The sequence below is a fragment of the Nycticebus coucang genome, chromosome 20 (assembly GCF_027406575.1).
Source record: "Nycticebus coucang isolate mNycCou1 chromosome 20, mNycCou1.pri, whole genome shotgun sequence".
Taxonomy (NCBI): Eukaryota; Metazoa; Chordata; class Mammalia; order Primates; family Lorisidae; genus Nycticebus; species Nycticebus coucang.
Genome location: NC_069799.1, coordinates 59,668,005 through 59,693,293, shown reverse-complemented (window position 1 = coordinate 59,693,293; position 25,289 = coordinate 59,668,005). Strand labels below are relative to the sequence as shown.

Genomic DNA, 25,289 nt, shown 5'->3' with positions numbered 1-25,289 from the left:
ACATTGCCAGTCCTGCTGGGAGGAAGGAAGAGAGTGTTTAGGTGGGAGGATCAGATCGTGCCAGCCGGGCACAGGCTTAACGTCTGGTGTGTCAACTGGAAGGAGAGTCTCGGTGGGGCGCTTTCTTGTCCAAATAAGCCCCGAGCGTGTTCCTTTTATTCTCCCAGGCAGCTGGGAGTGGTGGTCTGTGGTGTCCGGGCTCTTTTATCTCCAGGGCAGTCTGTGTCTGGAACAGGAGAGGTTTCCTCTCTGGCCAGTAACCTCCCAAGCAGGAGGATGGTCCCTGGCCTTGGCATCAATAGATGCCCATCTGATCTTAGGCATCATATACTAACCTAGAATTTAATAGTTTGCTGCTGGAGGAAGCAAGGGATTGAAGCCCAGAAAATGCTGATAGCAGAACACAGTGGTTGAGGGGCAGGGGAGGCCAAGGGGCTGTGAGCAGGGGCAGGAGGCAGCTGATGTCTAGCAGGGGTGCATGCGAGGACAAAGAGTTGTGAGTGACCTGCAAATCATTCCAAGCCTGGGGATTGTGAGATGAGAGGGAGACAGCAGAGGGAGCAAAGTGTAGGTCCAGGGGACCCTATGCACAGGCCTGTGAGCACCCCTGAGTTCGGCCCTACTCAGTGGAGAAGGCTTGGGAATAAGCAAGAACTAAGGAAAAGATTGCCCAGGGCAATCGAGGACCCAGGTAGATATAGAGTGAAAGTTCTGAGAACTTGCTAGAAAATGCAGGGTAGAGGCTGCAGGAGCCTGGAGGGAGCTGAGAGTCCGGGAATGAGAAGGGATGATCTCCTTGCTGTGGAGGTTCTGGGAGGGCAGCCAGGAGGGGCCTCAGGTCTGAGGCAGGTGGGAAGCAAGGCTGAGGGGAGCATCTGGTGGGCACAGCAGTCAGGCACAAGGGGAGCCCTCAAAGGACAAGTGTGCAGGTCAGTGCCGGTGGGAGGAGAGAGGGCACGAGAAGTGTTATGGATTCCCATGGGGCAGGGATTTGTTTGAAAAGGGGAAGAAGAGCCAGATAGAGAGGGTATGGGTGAGTGGTGGTGGTGGGCTGTGTGGGTTTGGGGGCAGGGCAGGAGCCAGCCACCCTCTGCCCCGCCCAGCCTCAAGCCTCAGTTTCCCAAGGAGAAGACAAGGCTCCCCTGGGGAGGTGGCTTGGGACCCGGTGTCAGAGCCTCGGAGATACCCTTTCGAAACATCTTGGCCTCTGTTTCAGGATCGCTGGGGACACAGCCCTCAACAAGAACATCCATGAGTCTGTCAGCGCCCAGATCCGGAAGAACTTCGCAAAAAGCAAATGGAGAGTAAGTGTCACATGTAAAATGCCCCACAAGTCTCACCACTCCCGTGAAACTCGACTCCTTCTGCGGTTTGAGTGTTCCTTATTTCTGAAGGTTACTGTCAGCCAAGTTTGAACAAATTTCCCCAGAACCTCCCCTGAATGATTTTGACCATTTTAACCAATAATAATGAGGACTTAGAGAGTCACATAAGAGGGATACACATTTCCCCTCTGTGATGCAAAAACAGCCATTAATTTGCTATGTCTTAAGAAACATAATTCCTTTTCTCTTTCTTCACTTTGCTAGAACTTGGAATAGTTGACTTTTATGTAAGTAATATGAAAGGAGGAAATCTCCAGGAAATCTGAGTTGAACTCATCAATATTTTCTAGGGAAAAAATTGGCAGGTTTAAACCATAGAAGTTTCATGACCATCTATGGATTATCCAAACTCTCATGTTCTAATCAGCCTAGGTAATTAGGAGCCTGCTGTTTTGTCCTGAGATCTAACAATGAAAGAGACTGTAAGAAACAAAATTAATTCCACAGGCCTGCTTTATTCAAAGAAAACAATGCTATTTAGTACAAAAGTACCCAGGAATAGGAAAATAAAAACTACTTTAAAATATCATATTTTAGGCTGGGCATGGTGGCTCACGCCTATAATCCTAGCACTCTGGGAGGCTAAGACAGAAAGATGGCTTGAGGTTAGGAGTTTAAGATAACCCTGAGCAAGAGTGAAACCCCTGTCCCTACTAAAAATAGAAAAACTAGCATTGTGGTGGGCACCTGTCATCCCAGCTACTCAGGAGTCTGAGGCAGGAGAATTGAGGCCAGGAGTTTGAGGTTGCTTTGAGCTAGGCTGAGGCCATGGCCACTAGCCTAGGCAACAGAGTGAGACTCTATCTCAAAAAAAGAAGTGTATTTTAAGGTATTATATCTTTTATTCTAAAAATCACATCTCTTAAATTATAAAGAATTGTTTTATCTTTATCTGTTTATCTTATCAGAAGAAAACTATTTTAGATCTCCAAAATATATTGTGATAGGGAGGAGCTTTTTTTTTTTTTTTTCAGTTTTTGGGAGGAGCTTTTATACATCTGTGCACTTTTAGAAGAAGGGACAACATAAGTTTTCTTTCTAGAGTCTCATGAGAGTGACTTCAGGAGTTTGAAATGCTTAGCATAACAGGATAAACGATAGGATACCATGGGAGTCTCTTCTAATTAGCTGGAGTATTTTGTCTGTTTTTTTTTTTCCCCCTTTCTTAAATTTCAGCAAGCGTTTAACGCCACAGCTGTCGTGAGACATATGAGAAAACTCCATCTTGGCAGCAGCCTGGACAGTTCAAATACCAGTGTTTCGAGCAGCCTCAGTTTGGCCAGCCAAAAAGATTGTGCGTATGTAACAAACCCAGAACTCTTAGCCGGCATTTAAGACACTTCCGGGGTGGAGAGGGGGACGAATTGTCATTTACTGAGCACATACTTTTTGCCTGGCACTTTGAACACTTTATCCCATTAACACAACGGCCCTAGGACATTTTAGAAAATACAGGAGAACCTCTTGGACTTGACCCCCCAAGGGACTGTAACAAACTGGTCAACATACAGAGGTGGTCGACATAAGGAGCTAGGTCTGCTGTACCAATGAAGCACACGTAGTGCGTGTCCAGTCTGTGAAACTCAGGTCAGCATAAGGAGGTGGTCAACTGTGGAGGTTCTTACTGTATAATCACCATATACTCACACGACCCTAGGTATCGTTATTTCCACTCACAGATGAGAAATTCATGGTTCGAGGCCACATAGCCTTGTTTGTCCGGATAAAGGCCAGGCTGCTTTCAGACCTGTCTCCTTCATTCTGATCAATCTTTCCTTGTGCAATCACGCTGGGCCTTGCGGGAGGGATGATTTCTAATAGGTGTTTTTTCAATGAGGACAATGATCATGTGAGCTCATTTATACGAAGTGCATTGGCTTTGCAAAAATAGTGATAGATTGTATTGCATCAACCTTCGTCTTCACATGGGCTGTTCCATCACTGAGGGCACACTTACGCCCTCCTCTTTCTCTCTCCCACTTTCCCGTCTCTCTGCATTTATCTTAATCTCCTGCAAGGCCACTGCATGGCTCTGCTCCACTTCCAAGCAGTTGCCTGGACCATCCCCTCGGCCCTCATCTTCCCGGCGATGAGCAGCCTTTCAGCCTCTACCCTGGGCATCACACCCCTTCCTGTTTGCTCAGGAAAGGGTTCCCTTCCTGTCTAAAAAATCATCCCATTTCCTTCGGGACTGCTCCGTCCTTAAATTTACACAAGAACTCTGTTTGCAGTTCCCCTGGCCCGTCATATGTTGTAGATCCGTATTCATCCTACCTAAATTCTTTCCACCATCTGCTCAAAGGGAACCCTAGGGTTAATTATTTCTTTCCAGATTCATACGATGACATTGACAGTGAAGCCCATCCTAGGAACTTATATTATGGCCCTCCCTGTGTACTCATGCTTGGGGACCGTCACTGGAGCGCTAATCCCAGCCAGTGCGGTCATGTCAAGGGTGTCCAGTACCCATACATCCACTGGGGAACTTTCCCAGGCCAGGGGACTGCTGAGTTCACACAGAATAGGTGAACATCCTTATTTCAAAGAGCTCTGTGTCACAAAATACTTCTGAACCAAGAGTACAGACAACATACGGACCGGAGGTCAGAAGGGGCTGTCTGGATCTTTCCTCATTCTTAAAACAGCTCGTCATGGAGCTGTCATAAGACAAGAGCAACTCTTACAATGACCATGTGCGTTCAACAGCCCACCTGGCACTTAGATCATAATAAGTGCTCAGCGCATGGAACTCAGCACATCATGGTAGCAAAGCCTTGTAGTTTTTAAATAAAAATTAGTTATAACGAAGAAAGGAGAAGAGAGTTGGGTCTAAACATAAAGCTTTTGGACACACTGCAGAGGTCTTCCTCCAGGTGGGTACGAGTGTGGAGTCATGTGGGTGAAAGTCTGGGCCCCCCACAAACCCAGCCCATCCATGCCCTTGCGAGGGCAGGAGGCTGAGAATTTACTTCTGAAACTCTGAACCGCACCATGTCTGCCGTCTCTGCAGGCCTGGCACCTTCCACGCTCTGTAGCTTCATTTCCTCTTCGTCGGGGGTCTCAGGAGTCGGAGCTGAGCGGAGACCCAGGCCCACCACTGTGACCACAGTGCACACTGGAAGCAAGTGACTGGCTCTGGAGGTGGAGCCCGGGGGCAGGGCCAGGGAAGGGGAGCCCCTGCAGCGAGACCCCATCTTGCATGGTGCACCTCCTCGCACAGGACTGGAAGACAGAAGTTTTTTTATGGCCATATTTTATACTGCAGTTCTGAAGCGTTCATTTCTCACAAACTGTACTGACTCAAGGGGAGCTGACCCACCAGGATCTGGTGCTGTACGTACGATCGGGCAGAGCGCTGACTGAACAGACCTTCTCATTCCTCTTCCCCGGCGCCGTCATTTCCACTCTCCCCAGCTTAGGTAACCATCTATGGTGTATTTTTTCATTAATGACAAAAAAAAAATTGGTTTCAACTGGATTATTTAAATATTGGTAAATATTGTGCATTAGGGGTTTTTTTCCTTTTAAGAAGTATATCCTTTTGACTGTATCTCTCAGTTACCTGACCTGTATCTGTTGCTCTTTAATAGTGATTTTATGTTAACCTGTAAGAGATTTTTTTTTTCCTCCAAGGGGAATTTAAAGGTGTTTTGTAAAATTCTACCAAGAGGACCGAAAGCCTGTCTCCAAGGCTGAGGGCACTTTACCTCTATCCCTTCTATTCTCCCCCCTTCCTTGGGAAGGGGTTCCCTGAGAAGGCAATATGGCAAGTCTGCAGGGCTGTGCTCTCCCCAGGGTGGGGATCTGGGGGAATCTACAGAAACCACCCCCCCAGCAGCCCCTCCAACAGACCCCAGCTACCTGGAGCCCAGAGGGGCCTCTGGCCATCTGCAGTCAGAAATAAAGAAGCCTGCTCCCCCAAGACCCAAGGCTAAACGTCACAGGCCGAGCTTGCTGTGAAATCTCCACAACGCAGAGATGCAGGAGCCTCCCTGACAAAGAACAAGCTGTGCTTTTGTTGAAAGTGAACCCCACTCACAAGCCTCGTTTCCAGGGGAGGTAGCAGATGAAAGCTCTGACCTCAGCTATGCAGTTTTAAAATTAATCTCTCTCTTTCTCTGTTTTTTAAAAAATACATTTCTAATCTTACACTTACAAAGGCCTCTGACACACGCAGGTGGTTTTTGCACATTTTTATCCGATTCCTGTATGATTGTTTTCTGAAGGAAGGGAGGGAGGTGGCCTTGGAAAGGCACCCATCTTTGTGGTAAGGATAAGTGGCCCACCAGGCCCGCAGGGCACAGAGATGTCCTCAGCCAGGCCCAGCTGGTGCTTGGAGCCACTCCTCTGATCAGGGGAGTCTAAAATCAAAGACCTATGGCAGCAGGGTCGCCCGCTGCCCCAGTGAGCATGAGATTGAAGGATTTCCCAAACGTGGGACTTTCTGTTCTTAAACTAGGATTGTCTTGGGTGCACCAGGTCATGCCGCTCATCCTCATGGGACAGGTGTGCAGGAGAGAACAACGGCCACATGTGACCCAGGCAAACTACTTTCTGAGGAGGTGCCAAGTACCAGCTCTGCAGAAGCCCTCACTCTGCCCTTCAAGTCCATCCACCACCCTGAGCCCCCACAGGCATCCCAGCAGGTCTTCCTGATGGCCCGGTGACCTCCTGACAGTGGTTGTCTTGCCCTCCTACTAGAGTCAGCCGGTCAGGGGGGATCCTTTTGGCCAAACCTGCATTGTCACTGCCACACCTTTGCCTGTGTTCAGGCTGAGTGTTCAGTGACACTCCTACCCTCTCTGACACACCACATACAAACACACACATTAGGCTCGGCCACACAGGTGTGCGTAGGAGCATCTGGGAATGCAGGCAGCCGGTGTCCCTGTCCCCCCATGCTCAGCTGCTTGGTGTCTGCCACTCAGGCACATGGGGTAAGAAAATCAAGCTGTCACTTTTCAAAATCTGTAAAAAGCCTAGAAAAGTCTACAAAGGGACAACAGACCCAGTTAAGCAGGCGTCACCAGTGTTGAGTAGGCATCAGTCCCTCCACAAGGACAGTGACACGAACATTAAAAACAGTATTTGGGCAAGCTGAGGAGCCTCCAGAGCTTTGCTAGGACACCGCTCAATCACAGCATCATGGAAGCACTCAGGGTCCAACAGCATAAGAAAGGGAGTGAATAGGTCGCAGCAGGTGATAATTTGCCTGAATTTGGCACCTACCACGTGCCCATGAATAGTTACAAAGACCTCTTGGTGCTGTGTGCCCTACAGAGCGGTTTCCATTTAGAAAGCAACATTTGAAGCCACATCCCATTATTGGTGACTGGAGCAGCGTCTGCAGCTGAAAGTTGGTGCGTGTTACTGCAGTAGGTGGCGAGCAGGGCACAGCGGCTGAGAGGTGAGCTCTGTGCAAGGTCCCCCTTGCCATGTGTGGTCTGTGGCACATAAGGTCTCAGTGACATTGTGTGAGGAGATGGTGGCTGGTTTCAGCCCAGGAGTAAACTGTGGAAGGTGACATCAGGAAGGAGGTGAGCTCCGTGCAAGGTCCCCCTTGCCATGTGTGGTCTGTGGCACATAAGGTCTCAGTGACATTGTATGAGGAGATGGTGGCTGGTTTCAGCCCAGGAGTAGACTGTGGAAGGTGACATCAGGAAGGCCATACTGTCGCGATACCGCTAGGCTTAGGTCCTTCCTATTAGAAAGCCAAGAGCCTTGGCGCTTTAGAGAGAGCCTCGCAGTAAAATCAGAGGTTCTCTTTCAGCCACGCTGGGTACGAATTGTTTTATCACAAAATGGGAAGAGAAGCAGAAGGCGCCCTGTGTGAAGATAAGTGGCCCACCAGGCACGCAGGGCACAGAGATGGCCTCAGCCAGGCCCAGCTGGGGGGCAAAGCCCCAGACCCCGCCCGGGCACCTCAGAGGGCACCTACGTGACACACCCTCCCTGTCACAAACTGCTTCCCTGACCCCACGTCCCCCATCTTGTCACTTGTTAGAGCACGTGGACTTTCCTTTTCTACGTCACTGTTAAGTCTGGAAATCGTGGCTGAGAACGGCCTTCCCTTAGCTGCCCGTCTGTCCCTCCCTCGCTTCCCTGATCTGTGTCTCCTACTCGAGGTGAGAGAAGCTGACGTTCATGGAGATGAACCGAGTGGCACTGCACCCAGGCACCAATGGGCAGAGCTCAGCCCAGGTGGCTCCGGGCCCGGGGTCTGGGGTGCTAGCTGCTCCAACCCCCCATTCCTGGAGGGTACACAGGGGGAGGGGCAGGGCATGGCCAGGGAGGGGGCATGGAGACGATGCTGCCACACCCTGGAGGTGGACAGGACAGCACCTCCAGGCCGCTCGGGCCTCCTGTAATGCCTCCCACCACCCCTGCCCCCATAGGACGAGAGAAAAATCATCTCCTTTCTATTAAGGAATTATGCAAAACTCAAAAAAGAGAGAAAAGAAGAAAGCAAGCAAGCAGCGTGGCTTAGCATTCTGGATCATGGCCATGATTCCGGTCACTTCTAAAATCCCACCTCAAGGACAGGGAGCAGCCACCCCTACCCCGGCATAGGAGCCTGTGACCTTTGACAGGGCCCTACTCTGCAGCCAGCTCTTAGAGTGACGTTTAGGAACCTGGTAGTCAGGCTAGAGCCAAGGAAGATGCCCGTGAGCACATGGACCAAGGTGTGGCTCCCAGAAAGCATCAGCAGTCTCAGTAGAGGGATTTGGTACAGAAAGCCCCAGCCTCAGTTTACCTGCTCAGCACTGGTCTCATCATGTCCATTTGTCTGCCTTGGTGCCCAGCACGGCTTGGATGGATTGCGAGTGGAAGGGGGAACTCCCTTTAGAACAGAGACTGAGGCCACCAGGCACTAGGGGAGGGAGCCCAGGTCACTGCTCTTGAAAGTGGATTGGTCTTTTCTATGGAATGGCAGGTTGACCTGCCTGACCCACACTCCGCAATTTTAAACAGAAAGATAAGACAACATCAGAGGAAAAGTGGACTTAGTGTTTTAAGGCTTTGGGCACCGTGGCCCCTGGGCCCACCCACAGCTTGGCCAGAATCCATTCTCCCCACCGGGGAAGCCAGGTGCCAATCTTGGCTCCAGGCTGAAGCCAGGACTGGGGGTGCTGCCCCTGCTTCAGCCAGAAGCTCCCTCCCTGGTGGTACCTCCATTGGTGAACTGCTGGGGCCCCTGTAGGTGTGCAGAAGGGATGTACTGGCTGGCACGTGGCAGCTCCTCATTTTTCACAGAGTATGACATACTATTTCCCAGATCTGCACAGTCACACGCAAATGACACAGAGGTCCTCTGATGGAACAGTGCACGAACCCTTTGCATGTGCTCCCGAAACAGTGCCCCTCCCCCTCTGTCTACTCAACACTCTGCAAAGTTTGCCTTTTCCTTAAACATTCCAGACCAAACACTGTTCAGTTTGCTTTTTAAAAGAAACTGTGTATACCTGTATGTAATCACCACTCCCGGGGGCGGGGTCACCAGTCCTAGGTCGGGGCTGCAGGTGCGTCTGACATTTGCAAAAGGTGGTCCAATCTCTTCAATTGTTGGAATTAAAAATGTGGAGATAGCAAAGCTGAATTGAGAAAACAGTTTCCTAAAAAGGGAGGCTTATTTCCTGAAGATTCCAAGGAAATGAGTGTGGAGATGAGTTACCTTGACATCCTCAGCTGTGTGTAGCAGGCAGTGCCCCACCACCCGACACCTTGGTGGCCCCAGTGCATGGCAGACCGCAACCCGGGTGTGTGCAGGAGCCCGGCCCCGCTGTGAAGTCTGCCCTGCACACTGGCCAAGGCCCAGCCACCTCTCGATGCCTCCACAGTCAGCAGGAAGGAATCAGCCCTTCCCGGACTCCCCTGCCACCTCCCGCAGGAGCAGCTCAGCTCGTGGCTCTGGGGGGCTCTGCTTTTGCAAACCCAAAACGGCTGTGCATTTGGAAGCCAAACGCTCAGCATGTGGCTGCCGTCTGGTTTTGTGGACAAAGTAAACCGTGGAATGGCTTCTCGGTGTCTGTATCCTTCCACCCCAAAGGGACAGCTGCTGCACTCGTCCTTGGTACTAAATGCCGCTTCCGCACCCGCCATTCTGTTTTTAACCTTTGTATCTCCAGAGAACTTCTCACATGGTTATTATGTCATCTGATGATTTGCCATATTATTTTACTTACAGGTGATTTTATTTTCTTATGGACAGGAAAAAAAATGAGAGGAGTATTTGAGGCTTTAATCTTAGAGGTAAGACCTCACAAGCCCCAAACACTAGTTAAATTGCTTCTAAAGGAAAATCTCAATCTGGCCAGACTGGAATTCCCAGTCGCTCCTTGAAGCCCCAGGCACTGTGGAGTGCAGGGGCCCTTGGGGTGTGGTTGGGAGCCAGACTGCAAGAGTGTTAAAAGGGAACAGGGACATCAGCTCGGATGTTTGTCCTGCAGCCCTGATGCCTGCCACTGACCTCAGGGGACTTGGCCCCATCAGTGGCTTGAGGCGCTGTCTCACTGACAACAGAAATGCTGAGATTCTGCAGCAGCGTCTCAGTTTGGAAAGGCAAGGTGGCATGTTACAGAGAACATTTGTCCTAGTCCCACATTCAGGTGAAAAGACGTCAAAGGTACACTCTGTCCAGAATAAACATTGGAACAATTTCTAAATTGGCTTTAGTTGCTACACATTAACTCCCCCAACAGTGAGCATGTTTTCCAAAAATTACAATGTCAAAACCAGGAATGTCCCCGCGTCTACTATTACCAGGCTTGCAATTGGTTCAATTTTTCCATAAAAACATGTTTGTCCAAAAGAAGGGAAACCGTGCATTTATTCCGTGCATGTAATAAACTGCAAGAAGTCTAACCCACATAGGTTTGCGGCACTGCAGAATTGTTCATGGGTCTATGTAGCAAATGATTCTCTGCCTTGACAATCATGTATACATATCAAGATTTCTATCATAATGATAACGAGATTGATGACTTCTTGTTTTCCTCCAATAAAGACAATTAATCACCTTCAGGTATGTGTGGCCAGTTTCCTCCAGGATGAGCAGGATGTGGAGTTTTGACGCCTCTCTTCCCTCCTCTCTCTCAAGTTCAGATTGAGGGAGAGAGATTGAATTGAGACCCTGAATTGGGGTCTTCTAGCTTTTTCATACCTCTACCCAGGAAGCAGGAAGGGCCAGCACATCTCAGCTTTGGGGTTGGGGCTGGGGGCCCACTGAACAGGAGAGCACCCCCTTTTCCTGCTGCTGCAGAAGGTGGCTGGAACTCAAACCACACTAACTTCCAGATTGTTTGGAGGAAAGGCCAAAGCCAATTTCAGGAAGCACCCTCTGAGCAGTGGGTGGCTTGGCAGCCCCAGGCTTGAGCAATACACACCACATTCTTCCCTTTCCTCAGCAGAGCCTGTGGGCACAGTGTCTAGAGGAAGATTCTTTTCCAAACAGAAAGCTGGTTGCTATCTTTTGGGGGGACAGGGAATTGATGTATAGCTCATCAAATAAATTTTAAGGATCAAGTCTAACAACTGGATAATTCCTCTCATCCAAATAGTGTGTAGGGAGGGAAAAAATGCATTGGATGTGTGTTATAGAAATGGAGAGTTAAGACTGGGCTCACACCCATAATCCTAGCACTCTGGGAGGCCTAGGCGGGAGGATAGCTTGAGTTCATGAGTTCAAGGCCAGCCTGAGCAAGAGCAAGACCTTATCACTACCAAAAATAGAAAAAATTAGCCAGGTGTGGTGGCAGGCACCTACATTCCCAGCTACTTGGGAGGCTGAGGCAGGAGGATCACTTGAGCCCAGGAGTTTGGGTCTGCAATGAGCTGTGATCATGCCATTGCACTCTACCTGGGGTGACAGAATGAGACTATCTCAAAAAAAAAAAAAAAGAAATGTAGAGTTACTAATGTCCCGTGAAGCCATTTCAAATGAAATGACAACAGCATGGGCCTTAGTGAAAATAAGGCCATGAGCCTGGAGAAAACATGGTGCACCCTGTCCAGTGCCCAATCCTTTGTTGGTTGAGTCTTGCTTCTCTGAGCCTGGGCCCCAGGGAGGTTAATAAATACAAAAGCATCGTTCAGTGTATGAGTCAGTGACATGGTTAATGCAGATTTTATGGAACAAAACAGTCTTGGTAGCCTAACTACTAATAAAGGTAGGGCTCACCAACCAACTGAAAATTTAGCCCACCAAAATGCAAACAAGTATGAAACTGACCCTAATGGAAAGTTGGTATTTACGCTGCACTCAGCAGAGCTTGATAGCAAAAAAAGGGGCACAAGGCATCCGCACCCAAATCTTCCTGTCTCTTTGTGCCCGTAGGGAGGATGACTATAATATCAAAACCCTGATTTATAGGGAAAGGCCCAAAAACAACTCTTCAAATTTGCCTGTAGGCAGAGCCATATGGCTGGGCTGGTTGTGGTCTTAGGGGTGTGCAAACACTTGGAGAAAGACTGAGCAAGAGGAACTGTGCTCAGTTTCATTTTTTGTACATATTCAGTTGCAAAACGTGTGTTGAGGCCCCAGAATATACAACCCCAATTATATATTCTCTCCCTAACAAAGAGTGTGTGTGTGGCTGAGGGAGAGGTGGGGTGATTTCTAGTGCAAACCTGCAAACCAAGCCACATGCCCCAGCTCAGGAGGAGGGGGCTTGTTTACCCATCTGATTCATACAAAGGCTCCACACGGGGCCTGCTGCTTGGTGGGCCCAGTGGACCTTGGAGCTGTGGGCCTAGAGGAGCTTTGATTGGGTTTTCCAGAAAACTCCAGTTGGGAACTCAGAACCAAGCTCTAGGGAGAGATCGTCAGGTCCCTTTCATTCAGGACTGAGAGTTGAAGAGCACATTAGTCTCCTAAAGACTGTTGATCAAGCACTTGCCTGAGCTCGTTAGATGTCACACTGTCAAGAAGTGGGTGGCCTCCCCATCTCACTTCACCAACAGGAAACCCACGGAGACCAGCCCATCTTCTAAGCCCATCATTGGCGGTGAAATCAGATCTCTGAGCTCTCAGAACACATAGTTCTCCCTGATTGATTTACCGTATGTTCCCATCAGTGCCTTTCAACTGAATCCAGTCGCAAGTTTTCATTCATTCATTCATCTAGTCAACATTTTCTGAAACCTGCTTTAATCAAGGGTTTCCAGTCACACTGAAAAAAACAAAGTAGTTTGGATGGGAAGAACTGAGGAGGAACAGAGCTAAAGCCTGGAGGATGGGGACATAGCAGGCAGACCAGTCCGCAGTCTGCTGGCCAGGAGCACTGGGCGTGGGCGGACTGCAGGGAGAGAGAGAAGTTAGGCTGGAGGCACCTTGCTAATGTCATCAACTATGGCTGCTGCTGCTAACACCAGGGTCACGTAAGGACTTACTCTGTTCTGGAAATTGTGGAAAGTAGTTCATTTCACCATCAGCCTCAACAAGCAAGGTGCTCTGATTACCCACATAGCTGTAGAAAGGCTTGATGATATACCCAAGGTCAGTTGTACATGTGAGCAGAGTTTCAAACTCAGCTCGGGTCAACACCAGTGACCATTCCTTCTGCTGTCTGCTGCTCTTTCTTCACTTTGTGCCAGTCACTGAATTCCAAACTATGAAATTTGGACTTCATTTTTTTAGTAGGTAGCCTGGAGCCTTTGAAGTCAGCTAACATTTTGGAAGAGCACTGTCCATTCATTAGGGTTCATTCTATATTGCCAAGAGAAATCTGCATCCTGTAATAGCTCAGTCTGGCCTTACATGAAGACCAGCAACAAGGTCCTGCAGAGAGAATGTGACCTTCACTTTGTAGCCTGTCTATAGGCTTCTGCCACCCAGCTGTCCACTTCCCAGGAGTGGACACTTCTTCCCAGGAGAAGTGGCACAGGGGCTGGGCTTGATCTATCAGAGATGCGGACAACGATGATAACACTGCTGGGTTTTGTTTTTGTGTTTTAAGTTTGTCCTCTTGGCCTGATTAATATCTCTGGAAAGTTCCATCCAAGCACAAGAAGGTTCATCCCCACATGCGGCCTCACCCAGCATCTGGTTTTCTCCTGCAGATTGTCTTCGAAGTTACTGATTTCTTTTTAAGAAAGCATCTCAGATCTTTTGCGATCTTCCCACCTCCCCTGAGAGGGACTGTATTTAGCGTGAGCTCATCTTCCTGATTCTTCCCAGAAACACTTCGCGGTTCAGAAAAAGACAGCTCTTGGCCAACTGGTTAACGCTTTTCACCTGGCTCATCTGTGTTTCCTATACCTCCCTACAACATTTTTTTTAGCTTTGACTTTATATTTCTTTCTGCTGGTCAGTTCAAAATCTTCCCCGGGGATCCTTGCTGGGTCGAGCTATTTATTCTGAGCCACTGGCCCAACAAATCTGTACAGTCCTACAAAGGATAACCAGTCTTTCTCAGAGATTCCAGAATGGAGTCTAGCTGAGCCCCCCCAGGTCTATCTTCAACCTGCATGTGGAACATCCTCTCGTCTGAACTCTTCTGCCCGTCCCAAACCTCCTGAGCCCTCCCACTGTGTCTTCCAGAGCTCAGTGGCTCAGCAAAGTCTCGTAAATTCTGGGCATAGGTGAAGAGGGACCCAGCAAGTGCCCCCACAAAATAGGGAGGACCCCTAGGCCTGGCCACTGAAAGAAGCCTTGTAAACGAGAGAGCCCCCAGCCTACAACTGATGTCCACTGCCACTCATCAGAACCTCTTACAAATGCTGAGAGCACCCTGTGTCAGCCACTGTTTTTTTGTTTTGTTTTTTTGAGACAGAGTCTCACTCTTTCGCCCTGGGTAGAGTGCCATAGTATCATCATAACTCAAGCAACCTCAAACTCAAGAAATTCTCTTATCTCAGCATCCTGAATAGCTGGGACTACAGGCATCTGCTAAAATACCTGGCTAGTTTTTCTAATTTTAGGGATCTCGAACTCCTGAGCTAAGATGATCCACCCACCTCAGCCTCCCAGAGTGCAAGGGTTTTAAATATTCTTCGACCCCCAGCACGGTGGCTCACACCTATAATCTTAGCTCTCTGGAGACAGAGTGAGACTCTATCTTTTGGTTTTTTTTTTTTGCAGTTTTTGGCCAGGGCCAGGTTAGAACCCGCCACCTCTGGTATATGGGGCCGGAGCCTTACTCCTTTGAGCCACAAGCGCCGCCCAGTGAGACTCTATCTTAAAAATAAATAAAAATAATACTCAAATATTAACTCCTTCTATCCTTACAACAACCCTATTATGTAAGTGCTACTATATCCCAATTTTATAGATAAGGAAACTGAGGAACAGAGAGGTTTAAGGCCTCGTCCCATCATCACCAACACGTGGCTGTTGTGGATTAAATTGTGTTCCCCTCAAATTCATAGGACTAACCCCTCCATATCGCAACATGTGACCTTATTTGGAAATAGTCTTTCAGGTGGGCCTTAGTCCAGGAATTTAAAATAAAAAAAAAATTTTTTTCATTCCCTTATTTTTTAAAAAGGGAAATTTGCAAACAGATGCCAGACAGGGAGGTGGCCACAGGACGGTGAAGGCAGAGAGACCTGTAAGGTGAGGAATGGCAGAGCTTATTGGCAAACCACGAGAAGCTGGGAGGGGCCTGGAACATGGTCTTCCTCACAGGTGTTAGAAAGAAACACCCCTGACCTCAGGTGTCTGTCCCCCCCTCACCGGGAGGCAGTGGTCATCTGGGTGGGAGAAGAGTCACCTCCTTATGGCAGCCCCAGCAAACTGAGAGTGGCAGGGCCGGGATTCAGACGAGATGAACGAGGCCAAGGCATGAGCCCCCCACGCGCAGAGGCTGCCTGGGATAGGCCAGTTGGGCCGAACCCCACCGCCATTTTGGAAGAAGGTACAGTTTGTATCTGCACCAACCATGGATGACCCTGCCTCCCAGAGCACCTGCCAAGGGGCCTGAGGAGCGTGAACCTGCTTCCCACGTGTTATCATCCAGCCACACAGAAACTCTGCCTGCCACCAGGGGTCAGAGAGGGAGTGACTTTTGTTAAGGGCCATGTCCCCCTCAGGGGCCAGCACAGGCTCCCCCACTCCCAACCTCAGACTAGGAAGAGGCAGCAGAAACCCAGGCCTGGAAGGAAAACCACGGGGAAACAGCCAGTGAGTGTTCCTGGAGGCCTCCAGGACTCGGAGTGGACGTAACGCTGCCCATGGCTGTCAGTGCTGAGAGACGAGGCAGACCAACTTTCTCGGGCCTTCCCTCACTGCTTTCAGGCTGGACGCCCAGCTTCCCAGCCCCTGGCCACCCACAGCCTGGCAGCAGGCGGCCTTCTGCCCTCCAGAGGCTGCACAGAGTGACTTTGCCCAGATGGGTCTCTTGCCATGGACCCCACATAGACACTGGAGTCGCTGTATACCGGAGAGTTCTGTTAGGACGACATCTGGGCTCAGTCAACAGCAAACGCTATCCAGCTGTGGTGGGACCTGAGCCAGAAACTCCTTGTGCTCTAGGCCCCCGCTTACGTCAAGGAGCAAGAAGATTCTTTAAGCTCCAGGGGAGTCCAGAATTGCCGATGTGCCACTAACAAGCTGTGGGGTCTTCCGTGGCTTGTCCCAATCTCTGTCCCTCTGTGTCCCATCAAATGACAAGTTGACAAGAAGACCCCACAGGTAATTTCTAGCTCTTTAAAGCTCTCTCAGGCCCAGACACAGCCCAAGTCCCATGTCACCACTGCACTGGTCCCAGCACCCCTCTTGGGTTCTGCTCTTTGCCTGGAAAAGGGTGTTGCCAGGTGAACCTTGTTTGCTTCCCGAGAAACATGGAGAAAAGTGAAAAGTCTCAGCTGAACCTGTGAATTCCAGGTTTTTTGAGACCTGGCTCCCAGCCCAGCGCTGGGAAGAGCAGGTGGTGAAGTTCCCCGAGGAGCCCCGGAATGCACACCTCCTGCTGGTCCCGGCTAAGTCTGGTGTGAAATGAACAAGCTCACTGTGAACTTTCACCAGGATGACTCAGGCCCAGGGCATGTTGGTAACAGGACACCGGCTGAAAATAATGGCGACAAAAGGACTTTTTTGATCCATTAGTTGACAAAAGACAATTAGTGTTAATCTTGTTCCGTGATCTGAACAGTTTGGATGGTACATCCTTACAATAGAATACTTTTGAGTGCGTATGTGCTCCTAAACATGAATATTTATATTTTTTGAAATTATAGCACTACACCTGCTTATGATGATACTAAATACACAGAAAGAAAATGGTATCAAGATGGAAGAAAGTCTTTTCAGCAGAACAAAGTCATAATATTCTTTGTTACATTTTGATCTGGTGGGTTTGTTTATTTTTTTTTAAGTAGAGATTTAAGAATTTGTAACAGCAATTTTTTTTTTTTTTTTTTTTTAGATAATGTCTCACTCTGTTATGCTGAAGAGTATGCCATGGCGTCATCATAGCTCACAGCAACCTCACGTTCTTGGGCTCAAACATATCTCTTGCCTCAGCTTCCCAAGCTGCTGAGACTACAGGCGTGCACCCCAACGCCCCGCTAGTTTTTTCCATTTTTAGTAGAGCTGGGGGTGGTAAGGGGGGTCGAGTGTCTCACTCTTGTTCAGGCTGGTCTGGAACTCCTCAGCTTCAATACTCCACCTGCAGCAGCCTCCCAGCGTGCTAGGATTACAGGTGTGAGGCACCACGCCCTGCCTGTAATATAGTCATTTGAAAGCCTGGTTCCAAGTCTAGTTTACCTCAGTTCTTTGTTTTTTTAATGCAGTTGTCACTGAAAAAGTTTCAATGCAAAAATACGTAAATGTAATGGGAGAAGTCTATTGTTAGGAGTGCCTGTAATTAGGGAAGAGAACAAATGCAAATTGGAGACTGGTGAGACCAACATTGGTGCTTCCTCAACTCCTCCCATCCTTCCTGCCACAGATCATTGCACCCTCTAATCATGTTACAGGAACGTGGACATGTGACCCAGGGATGAACATTTTCCCCAAAGACGTTGTTTCTCTGTATCACAATAGGCTAATGTCTACATTTAACTCGTACAGACTTAAGCCTTTCGAAAACTCACAACGGAATGGAAAATATATCCTAATGTCTTTTCCTTGAAGACATGGTGAATGTCTTTTCCTAAACTCTTGAAGAATGTGACCCTTTTCACGGAACCCACTATCTTAGTAAGTGGAATTCACTAAGAAAAGACACAGTACAAAAGTTTTTTAAATGAATTTGTATTTAATTAGAGTGACAGCTACATCTTTGTAGTAATTGAGTAATAGTAGCACGCGCACACAAACACACACACACACACACACACATGAGATGGTTTATCAATCCCCAGGGAACTTGGAGTGCTGAGGAATTAGGTGACCCTTGCAACCAGTCTACAATAACCGAAACCTCCAAAGACACTCCCCTAGCAGGAGGGAATGAATTTAGGAATAAAAACCCAGACCTCTTTGTGATTGCCTTGAAAACTCAAATCTATTACTTGGTGACAGACATTGTACCAATGTTTTTCAACCTTTTTTTACCTCACAGCACACTTGAACCTATAGTTAAACTTCCATAGCACACTTAAATTGTTGATCAAAAACAATAGAATATAAAAGAATATACTCTGGATGGAGGTGGAACACATTATTCTTAGTAAAGCATCACAAGAATGGAGAAGCATGAATCCTATGTACTCAATTTTGATATGAGGACAATTAATGACACGGTGGGGGAAGGGGAGAGCACAGAGAAAAAAGGAGGGAGGGGTGGGGAAAGGAAGAGCAGAGAGAGGGAAGGAGGGAGTGGGGTGGGGTCTTGGTGTGGGCCACGCCTTTTGGGGGCAAGACTCAGATTGTAAGAGGGACTTTACCTAACAAATGCAATCAGTGTAACATGGTTTCTTGTACCCTCAATGAATCCCCAACAATAAATAAAATAATAATAATAATAATAAAAGAATATACTTACTGTTCTTTGAACCTCTTTCAAAAATAATTTAATTAATGATATTTAAAAATCTTTGCAGCACACCTAAGATCCTCTCATGCCATACCAGTGAGCCACGGCACAGCAGTTGAAAATCACTGCATCATGCTAACCAAACAGCCATGCAGTAAATCCGGCATTGGAAATTGGAAGTCCTGCTCTAGCACCAGTTGGTGTGATAACTGATATTGGTGCACTCATGGGGACAAAAGTAAAATGAAGAAAGAAAAATAGAGATGCAGATAAAATGCTTGCATAGAAAGAGAACCATCTGTCAGGACGTCCCCCAGTGCAGTGCCTCTTAAACCTGAATGCACAAGTGAAACACCAGGGCATCTTGTAAAAATGCAGACGGTCCAGTAGGTCTGGGCTGCTGCCAAAATTCTGCATCTCTAGCAAGCTGTCAGGAGGGCAGATGCTGCTAATGCGAGACCACACACCCTGAGTGGCAAGGCTCTAACCTAGGTGTGTCACCAGAGGGTCCCGTCTTTCCTGAGCCTATTTCAGTTTGCTGACAGCAACTGACAGGTGTGGAACCCAAGCTGAGGCTGACCTGGGTGAGCATCATGCAAAGCACAGGGACTACAGGTAGTGACCAGTCACGGGGAGGCTGGCTGCCCCACTGGCCAACAATGCCTCAGTTTTCTTCCAGCCAAATGGCACCCAAAGGAGTGGCACCTTTGAGTGGCACCTTTCCACCCCACCCACTCTGTCCAGCTGGGGGGGAGCAGCGCTTGCAGGTACCGTGGCGCCCCCCCTCCCCCGCCCCCCACAGGAGGAAGCGTAAGGGAGACCGGACCCTCTTAAGGGAAGAGGCAGCAGCTGAGCCTCAGGCGGAAGGTGAGGGCTAGCTCAGCAGCCAGCCAGCAGCCCTCTGCTCTGCAGCTCTTCCCGTAGTCCCCCTATGGCCAGGGCCACAAATGTCGTGGCTCTAGCAGGAGCAAGCAGCTCAGTGCTGGGCAGGACCACTTCCAGCATCGCCCTGGCCTGGAAGGTAAGCCCCCACAGCCACACAGCCATTTCTTTCTCTGGGGACCACTGTGTCTCCTCCTACCATCTCCCTTTCTGAGGGACTCTACCTTTCTGCGGAGAGTCCAAGGTGATCCCCTGGCCCCCAGTATGACTTGAAAGTAACTGAAAATACCTGGTAACTTCTATTGTCTACCCCCCACTCCCCAAAAAAAACAGCTGAGTCTACTCTCTGGCATGGTGTCCCTTTAGTTGAGATCCCCTCCCCTGTGGACATTGGACTTGGTTAAAGTGGAGCAAGGTGCCCCACAGCCCCAGACAGATGTGTGCAGTCCTGTCTTACCCAGGGAAAACGAGATGGTTTTGACGTTTCTTAAAGTGGCCGTGATGAGCTTAAGACGCTCTTACTAGCGTCCTCCTTCCTGGGCCGGCACATTCAGATGTGCGGGGAACGGGGGCAGGAGCTGCGGGTTAACTCCCACCCAGGTGAGCAGTAGCATTCTCTAACTTTCTTCCCCTGGATCTTTGGCTACAAGTCTAAATGGTGGACAGTGGACATGAGGAACGTGATTATTTTTTGCACCACCACCATGTGTCTGGTGCGCTGGTCTGCACTAAACAACTACTTGTTGGCTGGATGATGGAGTCAGTGAAGGCCACTCCCTGGCCAGCCTCTCAGCCAGTCACAAATCGGGATGGAGACAGGATGTCCCAGGGCCACTCTCCACTGGGCACTTCTCCCCAAAGCCCAGGCACCAGCTGTCTCAGCTCTGCTCCTGTTCTTTTTGTCCAGGCTCTGTTCTCCCCTGACCATTCATTCGGGGTTCTAAATTTGAAACAATTTTGGTTCAGAACTAATTATCCTAGCCTAGAACTCAGGAGCCTCTGTGGCCTCTGGGGAACATGTCCGAGGGGATCTCATCAGAGGCTGTTCCATATGTTTCCTTTCAGCTGACTGATTGTGTGTGTTCAATTGCACTCAGGAGCTGAGCAGAACGCCAGGGCCTCCAGGCCCTAATCAAGAACAGGCAGGGTCCCCCTGGAGGTGGAGGTGCGTGCTGGGGCAGAGGCTTTGCTGGCAGGTGGAAGGATGGTGAGGCAGACCTCCCTTGGCATCCCTGATGACTTTGAGGCTCTGAAGAGGGTCTCTTCCTCTGAGAAGGAGGTACAGGAATAGACAGCTGTGAATTGAGACCCAGATCCAGTGGGATGTGCTCTGGCAGACCCCAGGGCCCCGTGGAGTAGGGAAGAAAAGCAGTTCTTAGTTATCACAGAAACCCACGTGGAGCACATTCTCCCCACTCTGCCTGACCCCTTCCCCCTCCCTAAACTTCCTAGTGCACCTGCTGGGCTTAGCTGCAGGCGCAACATTCCCATTCCCGATTCCCTTTGCAGAGGTGCTGTGTTCATTCTGTTGAAGCAAGCTCCAGTCTCCCTCTGCTTCTCCATGGCCCAAACACCTGCTGGCCACAAGGCCACATGAGCCCAACCCTGAATTCAAGGTCCAAAGCCCGCAGCCGGGAGCCAGAGTAGTGGCCAAGCATTCTGCCCATTAGCCAATTCCCTGTGGAGTGACCTGTTTACTCCCAGAGCTGCTGGGTTTCGACTCTTGTTTTAACTCCTAATTTGGCTGGATCTAGCTCAGGGGTCTCTCGGCCACAGCTGCACTTTGAAATCACCTGTGTGAGTCCCCATCGGCTCTGGTTTCATCACTTTGGGCTGTGATCTGGGCAGTGGAATGATTAAAAGCCCCTCAGCTGATTCTAATGGGCAGCAAAAGTGGGCACCAGGGGCCACCAAAGTGTTCATCCATCTGACGGGATTTACCTTCCTCCTCTGCTTTCTTTATTCAGAACAGGGATGACTTGGAGAAGAAAGATTTGATTAGGATACACCATAGAAATTACTTGTTTTTTTTCCCCTCCATGTTTTTAAGGCCAATCCACCAGCTGACTGCTCTTTTCCTTACAAGCAGAGAATTTAAAAATACTGTTGACAAAAAAAATCCAGATAGGATTTCCAAATAATACAGGATGCCCAGTTAAAATTGATTTTCAATAATCAATGAATTTTTTTTTTTTTTTTTTTTTTTTTTGTAGAGACAGAGTCTCACTTTATGGCCCTCGATAGAGTGCCATGGCCTCACACAGCTTACAGCAACCTCCAACTCCTGGGCCCAAGCGATTCTCTTGCCTCAGCCTCCCAAGTAGCTGGGACTACAGGTGCCCGCCACAACACCCGACTATTTCTTGGTTGCAGTTTGGCCGGGGCTGGGTTTGAACCCGCCACCCTCAGTATATGGGGCCGGCGCCCTACTGACTGAGCCACAGGCGCCGCCAATCAATGAATTGTTTTAGTAAGTCCTATGCAATATTTGGGATATACTTATACTAAGAAATTATTCAAATTTAACAGGTCATTCTATATTTTTATTTGACAAATCTGATTACAATAGATATGTTAATCAGAATAATATTCTCCTCTACAAATGACAAAATTCCCACTCAAACTAGTTCAAAGAGAGAAACCAAAGGAAATATATTGGCTTACCTACTGCAAAGCCCATGTATTCCGGCTGGGTGCAGGTGTATCCAGGGATCTTTCTCAATCTTTTAGTTCATTCCTCCATTTCCAAACACGTATGCAGGGCAAGGAGGCTTCTGCTCTCAGGCCTCACATAGCTACAACAGCCTAAGACCCCACTAGAAGAGGGAAATCTGTCCTGTGAGCTCCAAAATCAGGGACAGTTGGTTTTTGTGGCTTGAATCATGCGTCTACTCCTGAACCACTGTGGCCAAGGACATTGAGGATAGTAGGCCCTCCATGTCTGTGGGTCTGCATCCATGGGTTCTATCGACTTTGGACTGGAAATGTTTGGGGAGAAAATAACTCTGCGAAGTTTTAAAAAGCAAAATTTGAATTTGCATGTGCTGAGTAGTACATTGAATCCATGTGAATGGAGTGATACGTTGGCATTGTATTAGGTATAATAAGTAACCTAGAGATGTTTTAAAATACATGGGAGGATGTGTGCAGGTTGTAGGCAAAAACCTAGGTCGTTTTATATCAGGGACTGGAGGATCCTTATGTGTGGTCGGGGGTGTCCTGGAGCCAGTGCCTCCTGGGTACTCTGGTCTTGGGTACATCACGCGCCCACGGGGTCCCTCCTCAGTGAATCACATGGATCATGGTAGACCAGGGTGTGGGTGGGTTTTCCAAGGGAAAGCATCTTCAGCAAACATGTCTGCCACACCCCACAGAAGAGGAAAACATGCATATCTTGCTCACCAAACACACGTGTTATGTGACCTCAGCAGGGAAGAAGCCCGATTAGGAAGCACGTGAGGTCAGAAAGAGAGGCGACTCCCCACAGTTCTCTAAATGGACCTGTGTGGTGGTCAGCAGCTCTGGCAGGAGGGCACCCAACCCTCTGCCTGGCTCAGTGCCCTCCCACAAAGTCATCTGCACATAGAACGGATGAAGGCCTTTAGCATGTCATCTGGGGGCTACGCAGCTGGCACTGTCCCTGTGGGAGGCGTCCTCCTCCCAGCTCATGCACCCCTCTGCATATGAAAGTGGGAAAACTCAGTCCGGTGGGGGGGGGGGGCACTTCTGATGCTCAGATGACTCATTCATAGCACTATGACCCACTGTGCCCTGGAACTGCACCAAAGTGACACCTGGGAATTGTCTGACACTGTGAGCATGTGGCCCAGGGAGCTCCTAAGAGCAGGAGAGCCACAGCACCGTCCTGCTTTGCGCTGCAAACTTCCTGTTCACACACCTGTCTGTGTTTGAGTTCTAGACTGTTCCACAAGGGCATGTTTCTTGAAGGCAGGGATTCTGCCATCTTCTGCTCCTTAGGGTGCAGCACAGGACTTTGTTGAATGTTGAAGTTACTGGGAGGCTGAGGAAGATGACTCCATTCTCCTCTCATCTCCAGCATTCCTCCCTAACGTACCTCATAGCATATGAGGTTCAACTTTTTTATCACAAAATTGCCCATCTCATACTTCAAGAAATGATAAAGTTGAAATGAAGGGCTGGATTGGAATGTACCTTTTGGCTTTTGAAGAACTCCACAAATAATTCTGATAATGGCTCTCTATTTCCCATGAACCCCTTTCAGTTGAAAATAGCTCTGAAATAATTCTCAGCTATTGCTTAGAATATCAGAACTAATTCTGCAGCAATGATACTTGTAGTTGGATTTCAGCACCTCCTCACACCATGGCATACCACAACTATAATTTAGAAGAAGTATCAGCCGATCTAAAGCTGCACGCCAGTAACCAGTTCTAGTCTTATATTTAGAAGTATTTTTGTGCAAGCGCAAAAAAGGAGACTTCCAACAAAGGAAGATCCTTCATTAAAAGAGGTGGTTCCCAAATGGCCCAGGTTTTATTCTCACAGACGCTGGAGTGGAATGCAAAAATAACTCATCGTTCTTTCCCTCTAACTCTTAGGAAAGTGTTGTGACAGTCACCCTCATGGTATCTTGGGGGTGGAACCACCATCAATGGAATGGATAGTAAATGATGATGGACAAATGATCTGCTTGTTTTCTCTCATGTTACAGCTAATGTGAATTAGGGTCCTGCCTAACAATGTCAAGAATTGGGAGCTGGGGCTTAGCGCCCGTAGCACAGTGGTTAGGGCGCTGGCCACATACACTGAGGCAGGCGGGTTCGAACCCAGCCCGGGCCAGCTAAACAATGACAACTGGAACAAAAAAATAGCCGGGTGTTGTGGCGGGCACCTGTAGTCCCAGCTACTTGGGAGGCTGAGGCAAGAGAATCGCTTGAGCCCAAGAGTTTGAGGTTGCTGTGAGCTGTGATGCCATGGCACTCTCCTGAGGGCCACATAGTGAGACTCTGTCTCAAAAAAAAAAAAAAAAAAAAAGGAATTGGGAGCTGGCATGCTCACAGCCAAGCAAGAGCAATGGGTGGGTTAGACCTAACGTGGTTGACAGGCTGGTGGGACAGGAACGTGGTGGCAGTGAGAGCTGGAGAAGGCAGATGGGCACAGCCAGGGACCCCGACCCGTCTGTGTTGTGTATTCTCGCCAGTTGACTCAGAACTGAATTCAGTGTTGTAATTATCAGCAATCATCATGTAGCTTTCCCATATGTAAACCTCTTCCGTCCCTCCCATCTCACTGTCAACTCATTAGCCAGGGCTCTCCAAAGAGCCAGGACTGAAGGGATATAGACATAAAGATCTGTGGGAGGGGATTTATTGTGGGAATTGGCTCAGATGATTACAGAGGCCCAGAAGTCCCACGACAGGCCATTGGTGGAGATCCTGGTAGCATGGCTGAGTCTAAATCTGAAAGCCTCAGAAGCAGGGATGCTGAAGCTGTGATTTTCAGTCCAAGATCAAAGGTCAGAGAACCTGTGGGCCTACTTGTGTTAGCCCTGGTGTCCCAAGGCTGAAAAACCTGGAGTTCTGATCTCCAAGGGCAGGGAGAAGAGAGTATCTGGACAGAGAGAACCTCTGCCACGCCTGATCCCCCGAAACGAAAGCAGTGTTTTCCAGTCAAGTCTCCACACTCCAGGATTCTGCAGGCGGTCCCCAAGTTACAAGCATCCAGCTTATGTACAACTCTCACTTACAGGTGGGGGTGATTAAAGGTAATAGGTAAATATATTTACCTAACTGACTCACATGCAAATTCAACTTAAGAACAAACCTACAGAACCTATCTCATTTGTAACGCAAGGACTGCTTGTATATGAGATTAACATCTTGCCAAATCCATTATTTTCAAATTCATGTCTTAATTGAAATGATAACAATAGTTTTTTAAAAAGTGTTTACATTGGATTCTTTCCCAGCAGTGGAAACCTTTCATGGAAGCAGCCCTGAGACAGGGGAGTGGTAGGAAGCCCAGCCCTCAGGGAGCTGAGGCGTGGGCTAAAGGCACTCACAATCTCTAATTTCTCTATGGACCAGGTTTTCCTTGAAAATGAATGCAATTTTTAAAAGTTTTA

The 25,289-nt window shown here is 48.7% G+C and overlaps 1 protein-coding gene across 9 annotated transcripts in view; it reads left to right on the top strand.

Moving 5' to 3' along the window:
- Nucleotides 1-10,406, top strand: part of CAMK1D (calcium/calmodulin dependent protein kinase ID) — a 392,843-nt gene extending 382,437 nt beyond the window's left edge. For 6 of the 9 annotated variants that reach the window (XM_053572399.1, XM_053572402.1, XM_053572403.1 and 3 more), the window contains 3 exons: nt 1,217-1,304; nt 2,562-2,679; nt 4,396-10,406. In XM_053572399.1, coding sequence (XP_053428374.1) covers nt 1,217-1,304; nt 2,562-2,679; nt 4,396-4,514 — 325 coding nt within the window. In that variant the 3' untranslated portion in view covers nt 4,515-10,406. Of the gene's footprint in view, nt 1-1,216; nt 1,305-2,561; nt 2,684-4,395 lie in introns of all 9 variants that reach the window. The other 3 variants (XR_008376200.1, XR_008376199.1, XM_053572401.1) reach the window with 3 other exon arrangements.
- The last annotated feature ends 14,883 nt before the right edge of the window (nt 10,407-25,289 follow it).